This window comes from Electrona antarctica (genome assembly GCF_951216825.1).
Source record: "Electrona antarctica genome assembly, chromosome: 5".
Lineage (NCBI taxonomy): Eukaryota > Metazoa > Chordata > Actinopteri > Myctophiformes > Myctophidae > Electrona > Electrona antarctica.
Window position 1 is genome coordinate 47583811 of NC_136810.1, and position 21056 is coordinate 47604866.

Sequence of the window (21056 nt, forward strand, 5' to 3'; positions counted from 1 at the left end):
TTACAACTAAAAATGATCTGTTTCAGATGAGCAGCACTGAAAACTGGTTTGACTTAGGGCACACCGTGTGCTTGTGGTATCACGCAAAGCCTCATCATAGACAAACGTGTTTTCAGTTAGTGCTCATCTGAAAACCAGATTTAGTTTGTAAATGTACTTATGTATTACATGATTTAGAGATATGACAAGAAACCTTCAACTTCATGTGCCTGCCCTGGATTTATTAAAATGTTCCATTAGTGAATATGCACTATTGAGTGATGAAGACTTTTCATTTTATGCGATTACCACAGCCCTGGGACCAGGAGTTGTATGTCAGTTTCCATATAAGTTGCTATAATAGTTGGCAAATATGCTTCTTTTGTTTAGCCTTACTTCTTTCTTGGTGGAAGCTTTATGGTAAGGATAGTCGGCTACTTTCTGGCTAAAAGTTAGCTGTGATGAAAAACAGCATGAGTGATAATAATGTTATTATGATAGTGAGCCTTGGACTCAGTGGTTTTTGAGTGGTGCAACCATAGACATATATACATAGACGCCCCTTCCGGCTCTGAGGCGTGTGTCAAAATTGAAGGCACTATTTTCCCGACATTCCTTGCGAAGAATAGCGGAAGCAAAGCGGAAGCTTGTCAAGCTTCCGCGTGCGTAACATAAGTCCCGGGAAAGACGCGCTGTGATTGGCCAGTAGTCACTTGAGTGACAGCGAGAGACATGGAGGAGTCACGTGAGTGACGTCACTTGGGGAGCTCGCCTTCAGCAAATGCCTTCAGCACTTCTAAATAATAAAGCTGCGGAGAATTGCTTTGTGTTCACTCTTTAATGTTTTCTGTTAGTAATCTAATCCCCCTGGCTCTGATGTTGTATTGTTAATAACTTTGTTGTTTGTGTTTGTTTGTTTGTCTTGTTTTGTATTGTAATGTATACGGTCATGACTGTTATAAAGATTTGTAAAAAAAAAAAAAAAATAGCCTTCAGCACTGCACTTCCGCCTTCATTGGGATACACGCCGCTCCAATGAACTGCGGCGGCAAATGAGGCATCTATTTCTTAATATCTATGGGTGCAACCACTCCAACGAACAGCAATGTCCGTGTCCGTGTTTGTGTGTGACTATGTGACCAGTACCAATGAGTACCAAAAGTGGCGCTGTTGTGCCAGAAACGGAGAGAGAGAGATAGTGCTGCATGTTGCCTGCTAATGAGAGAGAGAGAGAGAGAGAGACAGAGAGGGGGGGGGGGGGGGGATTTGCACCACTCAGTTCACACGGGTGTGATTTTAAGTTACAATGTAATGGCGGCGGCTCTCCTCTCATCCAATTATTCTACTGTTGTTCCCAGTTGTTGAGTTCCTGAGGGGAAGCCCGCCCCCAGATTGGCCACCATGGCGGACGACAGCGAGTGGATGAAGCTTTCTATCGACCAGAAATGTGAACACAAGGTGAGCGTGTCACTTTGGAGTATTTCCTAGACTAAAACATATATATAGAGTAGGTCTGATTATAGTGTGCTTAAACTGTGTGAGCATTGCAAATAGAACGGGAGTGGACTGTGAGAAGGTGTGACTAAACAGAGTTGTGTGACTGACTGTCATGTCATGCTTAATTTTAAAGGTACTATACTGTGACTTCATGATAATGCAGCTTTACGTAAAGAAGATGAGATCTGAAAACATACAGAACTGTACATACATGAATGTGGGACTGGGACTAAACATGAATGTGAACCTGGAGTCTGCCAGTGACACACCCCTTAGGCTTGAACACTACAGTTGGAGGCCATCGATATTGTCCTTTTCTTTTTGCTGAGGTTTGCATGATCTGCGCAAAACCCCTTTTGGTGTTTTAAACATTGTTATAATTTAGCTATTGAAAAATAGCAGATCTACAAGCTCATAGCGCGCCACCGAGTGGCGCGCTACGAGCTTGTAGGTCTGCTATTTTTGAAAAATCGTGAAAATATTTATTTCAGAAAACTGGAGGATTTAGAAGGATTTTTTTAAATTTTGAGGTCGGGCCTAAATGGGTCAAATGATAAGGGACAATATCGGTGGCACCCAACTGTATGTGCATGCATGATTGGACGAACGGGTTCAGCAGATGTCGGACTCCTAAATGTCTAATGGTTGTCTGACTACAGTGTACTTTTTAATAATGCAGTATAGCCATGTCTGGCATTCAAACTAAACATGATTCTAAAAGGTGAAACCCAACAACAACAAATTGCCTGCTGTCGAATCTCTTTGCCTTTGTCAAATCAGACTGGGAGTTTGAGATCCAGTATGACGTCTTTTGAGATGCAGCCATTATGAATATAGGTCACATCGCTCTACCTTCCCAAGTACAAATTGGAAGAGCCAAGGGACTGGTCGTTATTTGTCAAATCTTGATAACATATATATTGAGTGTTTTGGGGGTGGCATGTTTTTTTAAATTACCATACAACTTTAATATGTTGAATTTTGTATTTTTTTTGTTTTTCATACGTGTTTTACTACCCTATCTACATAAAGTTTACCCTGTATGGCGAGTCTGGCGACTCGACTTGCAAGTTGGTATCTCATATTTGTGCGCATGCAAAAAGAACAGATCTACAAGCTAACGCGTCACTTGGCAACGTGTTGTTAGCTTGTAGATCTGTTGAGTTCTACCAGCAAAGGTCCCTACCCCTTTTAACTGCTTGCTGCGCTCGGTCTCAGAGTCGGCAGAGTTTGGACTAACACACACACACACACACTGAGGAATATTGGTTCGGTCGAATATCGCACCAGAATGTTTTACTGCGTTTAAAATGAATCCTGGTGTAAGGACGGGGGGGGGGGGGGGGGGGGGGGTGCCCAGCACATGTAGCTATGTGGCTTAACTACTGTATATGCAGTACGAACCTCGAAAATTGCCAATCTACAAGCTCACAATGCGTCATGTCCTGTTGTGAGCTTGTAGATCTGCATCTGCTATTTTCGGAGTGCAACGGCCACGAAGTAGCCAATAAATCTATATGGTAAGGATTACCCCCTATACTTTAGGGCTTAAAGTTAACATCGGAATCCAGTTTCATCAAGACTAGAACATTTTGGTGAGTTTATAATAACAACCAGTCCCAACTTAAACAGTTTGTATTTAATTTCTCCCTCTCACATTCCTTGACCAGGTCTGGAAAGCCCGCCTCAATGGATATGAAGAAGCTCTGAAGCTCTTTCAGAGGATTGATGATGAGAAAAGTCCTGAATGGGGGAAGTACTTGGGACTAATTAAGAAGTTTGTCACAGAATCTAATGCTGTGGCCCAACTCAAAGGACTGGAAGCTGCTCTGGCATTCATAGAGCGTGCACATTTAGCTGGCAAGTAAGTAAATGGATGGTATTAATGGCATATAGCCTACAGTAATTACCTGTTATTGTCTCCACCAGGCCGATGGCATGGGGAGGCAGGAGAGTATGTTTTGCACTGTGTGTGTGTGTGTGTGTCTGTTGGCCCGGCTGATGTGCACACACTCCCTGGATGCCAATGACTAACCTCTGCCCCAAATTCCTCAGAACGGCCTGTTTTAGCGCCACCACGATGCCGATTTTTGCTAAACACATTTCATTACATTACTCATGCATATGCAAATCGGTATACACTATCTCTATAGTCATGTGATGAACATGTATCTGGTCCATTTCCCATATTCCATCCTGATTGGCTAAGATTGGCTTCCAAAGCTCGTTATTAATTAATGCTGTGGTTGGCTAAGACAGAGAACCCATACATGACTGGTATTGAAATAGACACGTTATCAATACAATTCTAATCATTAAAGTGTCCAGTATTTCTCCTATGAAAAGCATACAGCAAGCGGCTTGCTTTCCATTGTGTTGTCATAGAATAACTGTATGAGAGGGTAATATTGATTACATTTCTTAAAGTTGACAATTATTGATGCAAATTTTGTTTATAGGCACAGATGCTTTTGGTTAATAAAAATAACGATACCCTTCCTTAGTTAAGACTATTGTCTTGTGGATATAAAAGATAGTGTTACATCCCAGCTCCAGTAAATGATAGATGACCATGACGTCTTGTCCTGTCTATCAGTAAAAGCTCCGTCTCTTCTTGCTCTCTCTCTCTTTCTGGTCTATCGGATGCGGTAGAGTTCTCCTCATGTACAGACAGAGTAACCTGATATTTGGCTAATGGTTATTTAAGAGGAGCAGCCTGGTACTACTGTATGCTGTTAATGGCATATGTTTAAGAGTCTTATTATGTCACATGTACAGTATGCGACAGGTAGGAATAAAGCGACTGTATTAATCCGATTTTTTTTAGACGATTAAAAGGATACCCTGATGTGGTATGCTGCTTGTATGAATTAATTGAAATTGGAACAATGCCATGATCAATGTAGATTTTTCCAGATATTATATTTTTGAGCATAATGCAGTCATCAGCAAATGCTCAAAGGCCCTGTTACATAAGCATTTATCTTAATTACATAAAAAATGGAAGCGATTCTATGGTAATGTACACAATCACAAATCAAAATCCTAGAAGAATTTGACTAATAACATGCACAAATTTGTAATCTGATTAATGCGCTCAAAGTCAGGCCCAATAGGTTTTCCTGTACAAGGCCCAGTTCGCACAAGGCCCAGTTATCTTGCATTTGTCTTGCCTGTTAAAGCGTTATTTTGTAATGTGGGACAATAATGCCTAATGTATACTCTGTCACACAATGAATGGTGTCACGTGCTGACAAGAACTGTGACACGTTAACTTGGAGATAGTTTTTTTTCCCCCCTGCATGGCACGCAGTGCCAGTCCTGATGGAGTATTTAGTTTAATGCTTTAAACAAATTGCTTGTTGGTGACTGAGATGATGACAAGTCAGTGATTTTGGATACTTGACTTGTGTCTGTAACGTTAACTGAACAATGCGCAAGCTGACCAGCTAACAGTCATGCTCTGAGATAAACAATAGATGTTTATTTCAGCTTGCTTCACTCAGGAGAAACTCATCACATCTCCGCATCGTAAGCCGCTTGCATTTTCATTAACGACGACAACTTATTACACTTATTAATGCAACATTGCGTCACAAGTCTGTTCTCTTTGAAGAGATATGTAAGAAAGTGTTCCCTCTGGGTTAGGGTTGTTGTCACCACCATTCTGAACCACCTTTTGCCAATGTTTTGGATTTCCTTGCATCTGCCTCATATTATGAGGAAGCAAAATATTGCAGAACAATACCTGCGGTTTAGCTGTGGACTCGATGAACCATCGTGGCTTGCCAACTCGACTTTCCTCTGGGTGGTTTTCTTTGTTTACGTCCACTCGCGGTTGCAGCAGTCCATGCCTCTGGTCTGCCACCAGTGTTTAGTCATGCGTCATGTGCCACTTGTCTGGGATTAGTTGATTTGTCTTCCCTGTTGTTTAATCTGTTATTAAGCCTTGGGTTGTAAAAGTAATTTAGGTTTCTTTCTTTTTTTTTAATAGCTTTCTATATTGTTTTAAACATGCAGTCTCAAATTATCGATACTGTTGACTACCCTAGGAGGGTATAGATATAGAACATTAGCTGCAACATTAGGTCATTAAAAATGGGACAACCATCCTCCATCTTACCTACTGTAGGTACTCTTTTACAGTTGATAACCGTCCTCCATCTTACCTAGGTACTCTTTACAGTTGAGTTGACATCTACAATATTGGCAATGGGCAGCAACAATATAGTTTTTGATAAACGGGTACCAACCACATGTGCACCCCTCAGCCTGCCATAGGAGACGCACGCAGAGAAAGAGATTAGAACATCTATCTATAAATGCACCACGGGCCTGGGCCGTGGCTCAGTGGTCCAGGCACCTTGGCTGGTAATCCAGTCTGGCAGTGTGCCGCGGGTTCGACTCCCGATCCCGATGGCCTTTACTGCATGTCTTCCCCCCCATCTCTCTCCCCATTTCCTGTCAGCCTACTGTCTGTCCCTCCATAAAAAATATAAAATAAAGGCGAAAGTCACAAAAAAAACATAAAAAAATGCACCACATCTCGGTACGTCTGTGTGTGCGTCTGTAATGCACGTAACTCGAGGACCGTTTGCCCCACCGACTTCAAATTCAACACGTGTTCCACACCCCCAGTCCCCCACAGGGAGTGCAGTGCCCGCCTGCCAGGTGTCGAGTCGGTCGAACCCACGGTTGTCCAGAACCGCCAAAAATTGCCTCTGCCCGGGCTCTGGACAGGGCCCCTGCCCAGGCTCCATATATGGAGCTGGCCTGTTCTGACATCACAACACTCCATATTTGGGCATGCCTGACACAGAACTCTATATATAGGAATAAAGGTACACAGAGAGACGGATACAGAAATCTCCATATATGGGCATAAAAGGGACACAGACAGACAGATGGGTGGAACGGGTACTCTGACACGGGTACAACGGGTATTGCATAGCCGGGTGGGGCATGGATCTCACAACTACCATTGTTACCGACTCTGTGTTCTACAGCCGGGCACCGGTCTGGTATCCTATAACCATAATTCAACCATTTTCTGTTCATTCTTGACATTGAATAAACACAAAGCTACTGAATAATACAAGGATTATTATAAATACAATTTAAACTTTCCCAATTTCAGCAAGTGCAGAACAGGACTCTCGTAGCATGGCAACCTATTATAGGTTTGGGACAAATGACAGGTCGGCTCTATGGTTTCATCTCTATGGGGACAACATTCCCTTCCAATTGTGACAAAACATTGGTTCGCTGTTGAATTAATTATATTCTTGTTAACCTCGGGACAGCAAGTGAGGTAATTGTCCCCCAAGGATTTAACCCATTTTGGGCGGGAACCCCTTTTGGTGTTAGCATTGTTATGCTTTAGCTATTGAAAAATAGCAGATCTACAAGCTACGAGCTTGTAGGTCTGCTATTTTTGAAAAATCAAAGAACGACTGACAGAAACAGCTTTTTCAGAAAACTGTCAGGATGTAGAAGACATTTTTAGAATCTGATCTCAGGTCAAAATGGGTTAACAAAAGCAAATCCTAAGACCTAAGTTGGATGTTCATACTACGGCTGTCCTATACAGTATATGTTGTCAAATTGACACGGGTCTATTATGACGTTTTGATGTCTTTCCATCGCAGGACGACAGGAGAGGTGGTGTCGGGTGTGGTGAGTAAGGTGTTCAACCAACCCAAGCAGCGGGCTAAGGACCTGGGCATGGACATCTGCATGACCTACATAGAGATGGAGAAAGCGGAAGTGGTGCAAGATGAGCTGCTCAAAGGCTTGGAAAACAAGAACCCTAAGATAGTTGTGGCCTGCATTGAGACACTGAGAAAGGCTCTCAGGTTAGTCCAACTACTACTAATAATATGGTATAATCACTATAACACTGTCTTCATTGGAAACCCCCCCATAGTTCTGATGCTGTGTATAGTAGGGCATTCACTTCTAGTCATTTTTACTAGTTGACTAGTTGCCTAGTTTACTAGTCGACTAGTTGTTTAACCACCTATTATGTTTAAAAAAAAAAAAAAAATTAAATAAATATTTGTACATTTAAAAACTGTGTACATTGGTGACTATAACTATAATCTACCTGATCTTGAGGCCTACAAAATCGGGGAAAAAAAATCTTATCAACTAGTCAACTAGTACCAACAAGGTCGACTAGTGGATTTACTAGTAAACTAGTCGACTAGTTGCTTAATGCCCTAGTGTATAGTCACTAATCGATAAATCATTGTTATGCTGATGCATGAGAGGTTTTAGTTGGCAAGTGAACATTCTTCTTGTGCACGTAGCTGTTGTGCTCGTAGGACTTTCCAATATAAAATGTTGCCAAATGACCGACATGTTGCAACTTTCAAATTGCAACAAACGAATTAAACAATCCCTATACAGGCTGCACCGTGACGTGAACGCTTGCTGCTCTTCCTAGTCCATCCCTGCATGTTTTTAATACCGGCGGCCCCGTCTCACCGTGCTGCGCGCATCACGTGATTAAAGAAAAAGACAACAGTTGAAAATGTGGTATCGGATTGGTGCGGGCGTACTTGCCGATTCCGATATGACCAAATAAGGGCATATCGGAGGGCATTCCGATAAAAGTATCGGTATCGGGACATGCCTATTGGCAACCATAATGCTTTTGTTTTAAATTTGGTTGCTGTAATCACTAGCAACTGTTCTAAAAGCATTAGTATCACTGATACAGCTACTGTCTTTTAAGACGACACCTGTAGCCGTGATATAATCATGATACTGTATATACTGTACTGTATATAACACCCTTTTGTGTATTGTTGCTTAATTATAGTACCGGTATGTGTTCTAGACTATTATGTTCTATTCTATGAAGTGTATATACTCAAAGTAGGAATTGCCTTATTTGATTACCTTATATTATCTTATACTAGTCCATACCCGTTGGGGGATATGACATACCCAATCCCTACCTCTCTCCCCCTTCTCTATCTCTCTCCCTCTCTCTCCCCCTTCTCTATCTCTCTCCCTCTCTCTCCCCCTTCTCTATCTCTCTCCCTCTCTCTCCCCCTTCTGTCTCCCCCCCCCCCCCTCTATCTGCCACTTATATACTGTATAATGGGTGTCCACTGTGGCACACCTGTTATGCAATGCTCAGCCAATTACTAAAATTATCATTGATACTGTCCCCGCAGAAAAACGTAACCTACGTTAACCCATTCAGGCCTGACGTCGAAATAAAAAAAACGTTTTCTAAATAATTTTCTGAAAGATTTGAGGCACATTTTAACGATTTTTCAAAAATAGCAGATCTACAAGTTTGTAGATTTGCTTGTAGATCTGCTATTTTTCAATGGCTAAATTATAACGATGTATGTAACCACCAAAAGGGGTTCCCGCTCAAAATGGGTTAATCATTAGTCTCGGCAAGCGCCAATAAACGTAAGATACGTATATTCAGTTGTATAAATGTTTTGATCCGATCTACTCGAAAGGCTACTCACATTAGCTTCGGATTGTTATCTGTTGTTAGCCAAAACACTGGACTGCGCCATCTTGATTTGCTTGATTTGGTTGAATGGGGGGATATCCTGGCATATAGTAATCATTCTTTAATTAATCCTGGCGGCCAAACGGTTAAGATGAACATGGTATTAAACCTGTCTGTACTCTGTACACGCCTCCACTCTGGAGTATTGTAAATGTCTTACCACCTGTGATGGTTGTCTTCTCTCCAGTGAGTTTGGATCCAAGATAGTGACGCTGAAGCCAGTGGTGAAGGTCTTGCCCAAACAGTTTGAATCCAGAGAGAAGGCAGTGAGAGACGAAGCTAAGCTGCTGGCGGTGGAGATTTACAAGTGGATCAGAGATGCACTGAGACCTCCACTGCAGGGTATCAACTCTGTTCAGGTTGGAGACGCACTTGCACTTCATATATTTGAGCTAAAATGTGTTATTATTGTCTAGTTAACTTAACAACATTTATTTTCTGTCCCCCTAGTTGAAGGATTTGGAAGAAGAATGGGTGAAGTTGCCTTCCTCCGCTCCAAAACAGTCGAGATTCCTCCGCTCTCAGCAAGGCATGAAGGCCAAATTTGAACAGCAACAAGCCCAAGGAGGAGATGAGTGTGATGGTAGGTTTAACAAGAAATAAATAATAAAATAAAATGAAATGCAGTTATTTGTTCAAATATCATACTCCAGGGAATGAGGATGGTGTTGTGTTTAGCCAGCTAAACTACAGTATCACTTCAGTTTATGACCAAAGTTCTCAGCAAGTTCTCAGGCCATCTGGCCCATTAGCTGATTACAAGACTTGTCAGTCTGATGTTCTCCTCCCCACTCTCTCCTCTGCTCTTTCCTCTTCTATACCAGGTGAGGACGATGAGGAATCAGCAGTGGAGGTGGTGGACCCCTACGATCTTCTGGAGCCAGTAGAAATCCTCTCCAAGCTCCCCAAAGACTTCTACGATAAAATAGTATGGTTATCCAACTGTATGAAATGAATCTATATTGAATATCGGTACAATATAGGATGAATAAAGGACTATGCGGTCATGTTTAGCCTATTTACTGTGACTTGTGGGAATTGCATACTTGGCATTGCTGCTGTCCATATCCCAATGCATAATGTGGTTTGTATGATATTCAAGGAAACCATTGGATTTCGTTAATTTCAGTACGGCATGAAACTATGCACAAGATGCGACACGACACAGCAAATATTGCACAGTTATAGTTAATGTTTCATTTTAATGCAACGATTGATTTGAAGAATTTATCCGAAAAATGGGCCCTGGAGAAACAATTGATTGAATAAAAGTTCAATGTCCATAACTTAACATGCAATGACATATAGCTAACATTGACATAATTATTCAGGTAGGTTCAGAAATGTTCATGTTAATCTATGACACAAGTCAAAAGCTTTGAATGAAAATGACATGTATTGATGTTGTTTTTTAATAGAGTTTTGAGTGTGATCTCTGTCTTGTCTGTGTCTACAGGAAGCTAAGAAATGGCAGGAGAGGAAGGAAGCCCTCGAAGCTGTGGAAACTCTAACCAAGAATCCTAAACTGGAGAATGGAGAATATGGAGACCTGGTCAGAGCCCTGAAGAAGGTACAGATCTGTTTTACAACAATTGATGCATAGTTTACTAAATATCGGCATGCTCTTTAAATCTCCACAATAGAGCATTTGATGGCTGGCTCGAAAAGTTAGACTCCCTGTGTAAAGGTATCGATCTGTGGAGTGAAATGTAACTGCATCATAGTGCAAATTAGGCAAATGAAGCGGACTACTGAATTGCTGACATTAACATACTGCACTGAGACTTTCCTCCACAACTAACTGGTTGACCTTGTGTGCTAGGTGGTGGGCAAAGATGCCAATGTGATGCTTGTGATGCTGGCAGCCAAGTGTGTGGCAGCGCTGGCTTCAGGGCTCAGGAAGAAGTTTGGAACATATGCAGGACTTGTAAGTCAAATTGATATAGCTGAAACATGAAATATGCTAGTAATGCTAGTTTTCAAACTATAACCCACCATTATCAAGTAGCTCTGCTCTTTAGAATTCCTGTATTGAAAATGCAATAAATCTGGCAGCTATTCAATAGTACAGACAGCTAGTCAATAGTACAGAGCCACACAAGCCATCGCGCTGTTCATTCTCATTCATATCATCAGAGATGTTTTCCAGAATTAACAAAAGAAGCAGGTCGTGGTGTGGGTGTCTCTGTGGCATAGCGTCTAAAATGAGCAGTTTATCATAAGCAGATTATGATGTGGGCCCATGAACACAACAATTGCTTCAAACTAACTCTTATTTGTGTTCTCAGATTGTGCCGACAATTCTTGAGAAGTTCAAGGAGAAGAAACCTCAGGTGGTGCTGGCCCTGCAAGAGGCCATCGATGCAGTCTTCCTTACTGTAAGCATAAACACATCGTTCTCTGTGTGCTTTCAGGGCCCTGGCCGTGATGGATGAAAGAATATATAGTGAGACTGAGAATTGAATTGGCCCTTCCAGAAACTCCTTCCACAATCATGACACAGGGAGTCTTTGCCACGATCGATCCCTCCAGATCCACATCTCCTCTAGAAACTGAAGTCAATGCTGTTAAGTGGCACGGGTGGATTAATGCATGGACTAATGGTTGTTGTTGCTGCTCTCATCTTCCAGACCAATCTCCAAAACATCTCGGAGGACGTCCTGGGAGTTATGGACAACAAGAACCCTTCCATTAAGCAGCAGGCCTCTCTCTTCCTGGCCAGAGCTTTTCGACACTGCACGCAGGCCTCGCTGCCGAAGAGCGTCCTCAAACCTTTCTGTGCTGCCTTTCTCAAGGTACACGAGACTGTAGTGGATTAGAGCAAAGCGATCTGCACAAACAAATGTCTCCCATTAAGAGGTTTTTATTTAATGCAATGACGTGACCTTTCGATCAACGAGCTATTCCTCAGACTTCCCCTCTAAACTATCATGGACATCCCACTGGAGAGTCAAATTAACCGTGAAAATAATTTAAAAGTCTAAAACTATTGAAAATATAAGATCTACAAGCTCACAATGTGTCACTTTGCGCTGCGTTGTGAGCTTGTAGACGGGCCGTTTTCTAATTTATGGAATTTCTCTGATTTTTCTTTCTTTGGTTTCTTCATGAAATTACTGAAAGAAATCATTGAATTGTTTTAATTCATGAAAATCTTTGCTTTTTTGGGAATGTTTTTTGAAAATGTATTTGAAATAATATTAACCCATTTTGGGCGGGAACCCCTTTTGATGTTAGCATTATGTTATGCTTTAGCTATTGAAAAATAGCAGATCTACAAGCTCATAGCGCGCCACCGAGTGGCGCGCTATGAGCTTGTAGGTCTGCTATTTTTGAAAAATCGAAGAACCACTGACATAGAAACAGCTTTTTCAGAAAACTGTCAGGATGTGGAAGACATTTTTAGAATCTGATCTCGGGTCAAAATGGGTTAATGAAAACCAAAATGTAGGGAACCAAAAACAAAGCGACCCATAAATGGGTCCCGAATCGACCCAGTGTTTGGTAACCACTCGTCTTTAAATCATAGATAATGCTTTCTTGGCTTTTCTTTTCCCATTTTCCTCCCCTCTGAATGTCTCCTTTTTTTCCACCTGCTTCAGCAAGTGAATGACTCTGCTCCAGAGGTCCGGGACGCTGCCTATGATGCTCTGGGCACGGCCATGAAAGTGGTGGGGGAGAAGGCCGTTAACCCTTTCCTCACCGAACTGGATAAGCTCAAGCTGGATAAGGTGAGGAGAGACCAGAAGCGAATTAGAGGTTTATTCGTTTGTAAAGTTGGATGCAGGAGGGTGAAAGATGGAATTCTGTCTGATGTTGATAAACCAATGACATGAGGAGTGGAAACCCAACTCTGAGCCAGTTATCTTAATCTAACGGTCTATTTGTTTCCATGGTAACAGATCAAGGAGTCTGCTGATAAAGTGGAGCTTCCCGGAGCGAAGAAGGCTGGAGGAGTAGGAGGAGAGAAGAAGGCTGCCGCCAAGGCCCCGCCCACAGCGGAAGCTCCGCCCAAAGCCTCCGGTCCTCCCAGGAAAGCCGCCGCCGCTGCTGCTGCTCCCAAGGTGACACCCGGAGACCATTTTCACACTCAATTAAGTGGTTCATGGATGTTTTAAGAGTAAAAGTACAATATTTGGTTCGGAGATGTAGTGGAGTAGAAGTAAAGTAAAAGTACCTCAACCACTGATTCAAGCCGTGTGTGTGCGTGTGCGTGCGTACGACTATCTGCAGGCATCGAGCGGTGCACCTAAGAAAGGCAAAGCAGCTGCTGCCCCTAGTGGGAAAGGCAAGAAACAGGCATGTGAGACCAAAGAGGTGGCCGAGGTGGAAGTGGCGGTGAGTGTGCATTTCCCCCAAACTAGTTGGACCACAAACGTTCCGTGCACAAAGGGCATACAAGATATTTGTATTCCTGCCCGCTGAGTCGTTGTATCCGTTCGTGTTTTCAGCTGGAGGTGTGTGAGGAGAGGGCGGCGGCCGTCCTCCCTGCGGTCTGTCTACAGCAGCTGGACTCTAGCAACTGGAAGGAGAGACTGGCCAGCATGGAGGAGTTCCAGAGGGTAATGTAGTCCTTGTTTCACTGCCTCACGTCAGATTACATCAGTGCTTCTCAGACCTTTTCCCATGTCAAGGACTCCCAAATTGGCAATTATCAGCCTGTGGACCCCCCATTTTAAAAGGTGTGCCAGGGACCCCCATAAGAGAAGATCTTTGCGGCTCTAGCAGTGATTCTCAACCATTTTTATTTCATTTAATTTTCATTTCCCATTTAATGGCATTTCTATCACTGGGACCCCGATTTATATTAACCCATTCTGACCTACGATCAGATTCTAAAAATGTCTTCTACATCCTGACAGTTTTCTGAAAAAGCTATGTTTCTACGTCAGTCGTTCTTCGATTTTTCAAAAATAGCAGACCTACAAGCTCGTAGTGCGCCACTCGGTGGCGCGCTATGAGCTTGTAGATCTGCTATTTTTCAATAGCTAAAGCATAACATAATGCTAACACCAAAAGGGGTTCCCGCCCAAAATGGGTTAATAAATCAATGTTCATTTAATTCTGAGTGTACAAATGGAACCAAATGGACCCGTTGGGGTCCATTTGGTTCAATTTGTACACTTTCTGAGTTGGATACGCATACGGGTCCATTTGGTTCATAACTATCTATGCTTTAGCTGGGGACCCCCTGGAACTCCCTCAAGGACCCAGTTCCCGGACCCCACTTTGAGAACCACTGGATTATATCACATTGTAGAACTACAGTGATAAAGGTTTACTGCTGACACGTTTCAGAAAGATGATCATTATTGTTGATCTATGAGAAGAAAGAACCTATACTGCATTTGAATCCTATCAATGTTGATGTGTGTTTTTGTTGTGTGGTGTAGGCGGTGGAGACTATGGAGAAAGATGACATGCCCTGCCAGGCTTTAGTCAAAATGCTGGCTAAGAAGCCAGGCTGGAAGGAGACCAACTTCCAGGTAACTGTCAACTGTCACTATGGCAACACGCACTCCCTCACTTTTGCAATCGCCATGGTAACGCATGCGACAACACCAGTTGGCCATTCTGGGTTTCAAAATGACATGATGGTCTTCTATCTAGACTGCTGGTTAGTTTTCACCGTGGCTGGTAGGTGGAGCCATTATTCAGGAGCCCGTTTATAGGACAATCATTTCCCTGGCGAACAAAGAGAACCTTTTGTGCTTTATTTGTTTGCACTGTAGATATTAGACTTTCCCCCACGTGGACATGCATTTAAAGAAGCATGTGCCAGATTAAATGTACGTGAACCTAGTTTTCATGCTGCTATGTCTCTGCTAAAAGAGAAGTAGTCTCCTTTATTACACCAAACAAATGGGAGAGCAGCAATATTGTTGGAGACAGTGTGGGTGTTCGAGTGCCGATCACTCCCATACTGTATATTTTGGTTGTGTGAGAAGATGCAGGCATTTTGAAAATGATGGGATATAACATCATTCGTGACCCTCGTAGTCTATATCTTGGACTAGGGCAGAATAGGACAGGCTGTTCAGAATATTGTCAATAGCGGCTAAAAAAAAGCCATCACGAGGAGATGGTTAAATTGATCCTCCTAGAGAGGAACACTGGATGGAAATGATTGAAGTCAAGAAATATATCTCATGGAAAAAATGACCTGATCTGAGGACCAAGGCAGAGCTATTTGAAAAACGTTGGGGAAAAATGGCATTTGTACAAGAGTGAATAGTGTATCTATAATAGGCATGCCGCGGTTTACCGAATTTCGGTAATACCGCGACAGGAACAGCCACGGTGTTGATACCGTGAGATTTCCGAGCTTACGGTATTTTAATACAGCGTTGGTGTGCAGCGCATGCTGCGCGCATGCAGTGCAACTCCACTCCCAGACTAAGGCAAAACATTTATTTTCACCACACAGCTGCAGTAGATTGAAAAGTTGCTTCCTACCTTTGAGTTAGTGTTGCTGAAAGACACCCAGATCCAATTGTATATTCCATATTTCCACATGTAGCCTACTAAACTAAAAGTGTGAACTGTCAAGTGTCAACAGAGGCACGCAGTTGTGAGCATGCGCAGATTGCACTACAGCGTGCAGGGTACAAATTAGGGGGAGCCATAGTACAGTGAAATACAGTGGGGAATAGCTATTGATTCATTGATTGAATACTTTATTGGCAGAAATGTAATCAGTATAGGGTACAGTCAAACACATGTCCAAAGGGATCACTGAAAAAAGTCCTTGCAGTCTTGTTTCCATTCGGTCCTGGGTAATCAATTCATAATCATGACAAGTCACATGACAAATAACAAAATTCAAATTATCATAAAAGGTAAAAAAGTAAAAGATAAGATATGTAGGCCTACAGGTTGGGGAACAAAGAAGGGCTTATAAGGAGGTGGGGGTAGTCACTAGACATAGGTGGGGGGGGGGGGGGGGGGCAATCTATTTTTTTCTTTTTTTTAATATAAATACCGTGGAATACCGAGGTATAGGTTTTCAATACCGGCACCGTACCGTACTGTAAAATCTCATACCGTGGCATGCCTAATCTATAATGATAAAAGGGTGCAATTTTGGAGATACAAGGTTTGCAGGACGTGTGATGGTGATGACCTGTTCTGTCTTTGTGCAGGTGATGCAGATGAAACTCCATATTGTGGGTCTAATAGCCCAGAGAGGGAAATTCTCCAAGACCTCTGCCTCTGTGGTGTTGGACGGACTGGTGGACAAGGTGGGAGACGTCAAATGTGGAGTAAATGCCAAGATAGGCCTGACCGCCATAGGAGAGGCCTGCTCCCTGCCATGGACTGCTGAACAGGTTGAACTGCATGTCTAATTGTCTATAGAGTACCAAAGTCCTAACATCAGGTCAAAGCCATGTCCTCATGAAGACATTTTCCCATTCAAAGGAAAAGACTCCAGGCGTTTTACCCATATGATTACCAAACAGGAACTGATGCCAGAATAAAATTCATATATCCAAAGAATGGCTAGAGGTTGCCTGGGAGACCAATCCAACCGGAACTAACCCGGAAGGGAAAAGTCTGCCTCTGTTCGCCTCAATGTAACTAGATTTACAAAAATGCATTTCTTGGATGGATTGGTAAAAAGAAGGCTTTATTCACGGCCCATAACAAAATGTATTTTCCGTGTGAAAGATACGATCACGTGTCACTTTATATGTAGTTTATTTACTTCCGGTTCATGTTTTGGGAACTGTGGGCCTTCAAAATAAGGGTTTCACTGAAAAAACGCTGGCAGTGACGGAAGAATGAATGAATGAATACCTGGCAGTGAATTCTAAAAAGTAATTGGGATTCTGTTTATTGGATGAAATGAAGAAAATGCCAGCACTCATTATAATGTCCTTGTCACATGATTTTATTTACCTCTGATGAGAGTGGACAATGTTGTCCACTCTCATCAGAGGTCAATAAAACCATGTGACAAGGACATATGAGTGCTGGCTGGCATTTTCTTCATTTCATCCTGTATTTTTGAGCCTTGCAACTAGAAGGATTTTTGTTCTAACTTGGTTGTCTGCTTCGGCAGTATAACAGTGTTTTTCAGTTTTTTTTTTAATGCTATGGCCCCAATTTAACCAAGTCTCAGCATAATTCTTATAGATGACCTTTGGGCTTAAAAGAATTGGACTCACTTGATGAGGATTTCTGAATTGGTGTCCCCATACCCACAAGTACATTTTGTCTCCCTATAAAAAAGGATGTATGTATGATTTCTTTCAGGTGGTGTCGATGGTCTTTGCCCAAAAGAACCCTAAGAACCAAGCAGAAGCACTCAACTGGCTGGCTAATGCCATGAAGGAGTTCGGCTTTGCTGGGTAAAATGGCGCTTGCAGTTCAGCTTGTAACAGTCATACCTGGACCTGTGTTTAACTGCATTAATCTTGGCATCCCTCTTTTGGGCATGTCATTATAGACAAGTTCTCAAAAATATGAGAGTGTACATAAATGTATATTCTACATTCGCCTCATCTAAATCTATTGACAGTATCTCATCTCTCCTCTCCAGCATCAATGTCAAAGCATTCATCAACAACGTGAAGACGGCTCTGGCAGCCACCAACCCTGCTGTGCGGACGGCAGCCATCGCCCTCCTTGGGGTCATGTACCTTTACATGGGAGCTCCACTAAGAATGTTCTTTGAAGACGAAAAGCCTGCACTGCTGGCTCAAATAGACACAGAGATTGAGAAGGTCTGTACTCGCTGGTAGATTCTTCATGTTGAGCTGAAGAGGTGTAGACGCAAGTCTTGGAAGGCTATGGCCGTTTTTAGCCTAAGGTTTTTTGTGCAAAACAAATGCTTGCAATGTATTCAGAATCGTGAAAAACTAGTTTGACCCCTCAAACATGCTTCTTAAAGCAGAATTTCAATTTGTACATTTTGCCTGCGTATAGATTATTAATGGTAGCCCAACTTTCAGCGGCTGTCACAGATTCCCCTAGGGAAACTGAACTTCAATCTTTGTAAAGGTGTCTAGTAAGTAGTAACACATCTCACAAACACATTGGTGAAGGAATCTATTCTCAGATTGGACATTTTCCTGTTAATAATCACAGATGCAAGGCCAGACTCCCCCAGCCCCGATCAGAGGCACCAAGAAGGGAGGAGGAGGAGGAGGAGGAGGAGTGGATGAGGAGGGTGATGAGGAAGGGGAGGAAGTAGAGGACGACGACGGAGGAGGAGGAGGAGGAGTGAAGGATATCATGGATCTCCTGCCAAGAACAGACATCAGGTGACTAATATCCATTCAGCATGTTCCATCTACACCTCTGTATTCACAATGCATAGTAATGAAACGGGGGCTGGGTACATCATGCTTTAACCCATTTTGACCTGAGATCAGATTCAAAAAATGTCTTCTACATCCTGACAGTTTTCTGAAAAAGCCATGTTTCTCTGTCAGTGGTTCTTCGATTTTTCAAAAATAGCAGACCTACAAGCTCGTAGCGCGCCACTCGGTGGCGCCCTATGAGCTTGTAGATCTGCTATTTTTCAATAGCTAAAGCATAACATAATGCTAACACCAAAAGGGGTTCCCGCCCAAAATGGTTTAATTGCTCATTAACCACTTAAACCGTATATACTTCATTGACCGGTGTCCTCCAGGGTCTTTCTTCGGCCCCATCCTTTCCCCCCCTACACCATCTCTTTGTAGAATATTTTCGCTCTCTACGTTCAACACCTCGCATTGAGCTTGTAGATCAGCTATTTTCACTGAGTGCTTGCATAAGTTTGGGCCACCTGTGGTTGATGGTGATCACAGATTGTTGTTGTCAATGTTGTGTAATGCCTTTTAAAGTTGGAAAGGACTTATTGACGTTAATTTAACCCACTATCCCTCTGTCCATCTCTCTCTCTCCCAGTGCTAAGATCACATCAGACCTGGTGACTAAGATCGGGGATAAGAATTGGAAGATCCGCAAAGAGGGTTTGGACGAGGCTTCAGCCATAATCTCGGAGGCCAAGTTCATCACAGCTAGCATAGGAGACCTGTCTCTGGCACTGAAAGGACGTCTCAATGATTCCAATAAGATACTGGTAAGCTATTCTATAATCAACTAAACGATGAATGAATCGGCACTCTGCAGGTTCAGTTCAGGTTCTTGTGTCTCACATACATTTTTTGTTATGACTCTTTTGGCAAGTGAATGCCTCCAGAAGTGACCCCTAAGGAGGCATTCACGATGCCTCCCTAGTGTAAAGGAGGAGGAGGAAGTAGCATCTCCCCAATATAGAAATATACTGTGTTCGAGTCCCGTTCATGATGATCTTTGCTGCGTGTCTCTCCCCTTCTCTCTCTCTCCCTCTTTCCTGTCCATCTTATCTTGATACTATCAATAAAGGCAGAAAAGCAAAAAAAAAGAATAAATATACTGTTAATGAAAAAGTCCTTAAAATATACTTTGCACATTTTATATTTCACAAAATATAAAATACGGTTTATTTGGTTTCTATATGTTTAGTAATTATAATGTAGATCTACAAAGAAGTAATCTCTCAAGAACGGATTCTGTGCTGTGCTAAACAAACAAAGGGCACTGTTTTTCCTTTTTTGCCGATGGGTTCCCAGATTTACAAAGAAGTAACTTGTAAAGGGGCGCCCGCTGGCCAAGTGGTCGGGCGTGTGGTGTGCCACATATCGTCTCTGGCCTGACAGCGCGTCGCGTGTTCGAGTCCCGTTCATGTCGACCTTCGCTGCGTGTCTCTCCCCTTCTCGCTATCCCTCTTTCCTGTCATTCTTCACTTCACTCCATCAGTAGAGGCAGAAAAATAATAACTTGTAACGAAAGTTTTTGGATAATTGAGTGAAAAGTAAAACTTTTGAATTGACATGTAGTGTAGTGAAGAAGTATTGACAAATACAAGTAAAGTAAAAGTTCCTCAAATTTGTACTAGAGAACAGTACTTGTAAAATGTACTTAGTTACGTTCCACTTTTATCGACAGGTTGATAGACTTAACGTGTCTGAATCCCCATTTTTTGTGTGTGTGTGTGTGTGTGTGTGTGTGCTCTCCAGGTTCAACAGACCCTGTCCATTCTACAGCAGATAGCTACTGCCATGGGGCCTGCACTCAAACAGCATATTAAACCCCTGGGAATCTCTATCATCACTGTGCTGGGAGACAGCAAGGTAGTACAAACAACACACACATCCCTATCATCACTGGGAGACACACACACACACACACACGCTTTTTGAGCGGTGCTAACCGCTCCAACACCTGACTATGTACTGCATGCATTAGTCCATTTCTCCGCCCCCTGTGACTAACATGTGTGTTCCATTCCCTGTGACGTCAAGTGGGTCTATAGATCTAGATCAGTGGTTCCCACACTGTGGTGCATGCACCCCGTGTGGTGCGCGAGCGCCTTCTAGGGGGTGCGTGACATGAAAAGGCTAATGCTGATGCTATGGTTTTATTTTTTATTGTGATATATTTAAAAAAAGAAAAGAAAAAAGGTTTTCTGAGCTCAATTGACTTTTGACATTCAGATTTTCTGTGGTCTGGGGTTTTCTGGCTCAAACAAGTGCTCTGATTTTCCTGCTGTTTGTGATGTCACAGCCTGCAAATCCCATATATGTCAATGGGATTTGCCAGCAGATGTCACTGTTTTCACGGTTTTGCCCCTTTTTCATTGCAGCTCAAAAGGCTTCCAAATCCCAGAGAAAACTCCAGACCACAGAAAATCCACTGAATGTTCAAAGTTCAGGGGTTTTTTTTGGGTGTAATTGAGGTCATGAAACATAAAATATGGCAAATATGGCAAGTATATGCAGAATATAGCCTATACTGCATATATATGCCATATTCAGGTTCATATATATGGTTAAAAAGGAAATAAATGTCTCTATATAGCTTATGCAATTTATAATCCCATGGGGGGGGGGGTCAGCTAAAAATGTTTGGGAACCGCTGATCTAGATCATCATGATAAAAGTCTGCTCACTTCACACAAGTGTGATTTCTTTTTTGTACGCATAAAACTGCAGCGTCAAAATAG

The 21056-nt window shown here is 42.5% G+C and overlaps 1 protein-coding gene across 2 annotated transcripts in view; it reads left to right on the top strand.

Moving 5' to 3' along the window:
* The window catches only part of ckap5 (cytoskeleton associated protein 5), a 43971-nt gene that overhangs the window by 1841 nt on the left and 21074 nt on the right, over positions 1–21056 (top strand). For both annotated transcript variants that reach the window (XM_079500799.1, XM_079500800.1), the window contains exons 2-22: positions 1338–1437; positions 3147–3340; positions 7125–7331; positions 9207–9378; positions 9470–9602; positions 9844–9947; positions 10476–10589; positions 10842–10946; positions 11308–11397; positions 11650–11814; positions 12622–12750; positions 12922–13083; positions 13253–13357; positions 13471–13581; positions 14413–14505; positions 16162–16347; positions 17276–17370; positions 17562–17745; positions 18110–18285; positions 18917–19091; positions 20071–20184. In XM_079500799.1, coding sequence (XP_079356925.1) covers positions 1381–1437; positions 3147–3340; positions 7125–7331; positions 9207–9378; positions 9470–9602; positions 9844–9947; positions 10476–10589; positions 10842–10946; positions 11308–11397; positions 11650–11814; positions 12622–12750; positions 12922–13083; positions 13253–13357; positions 13471–13581; positions 14413–14505; positions 16162–16347; positions 17276–17370; positions 17562–17745; positions 18110–18285; positions 18917–19091; positions 20071–20184 — 2871 coding nt within the window. In that variant the 5' untranslated portion in view covers positions 1338–1380. The remainder of the gene's footprint in view (positions 1–1337; positions 1438–3146; positions 3341–7124; positions 7332–9206; positions 9379–9469; positions 9603–9843; positions 9948–10475; positions 10590–10841; positions 10947–11307; positions 11398–11649; positions 11815–12621; positions 12751–12921; positions 13084–13252; positions 13358–13470; positions 13582–14412; positions 14506–16161; positions 16348–17275; positions 17371–17561; positions 17746–18109; positions 18286–18916; positions 19092–20070; positions 20185–21056) is intronic.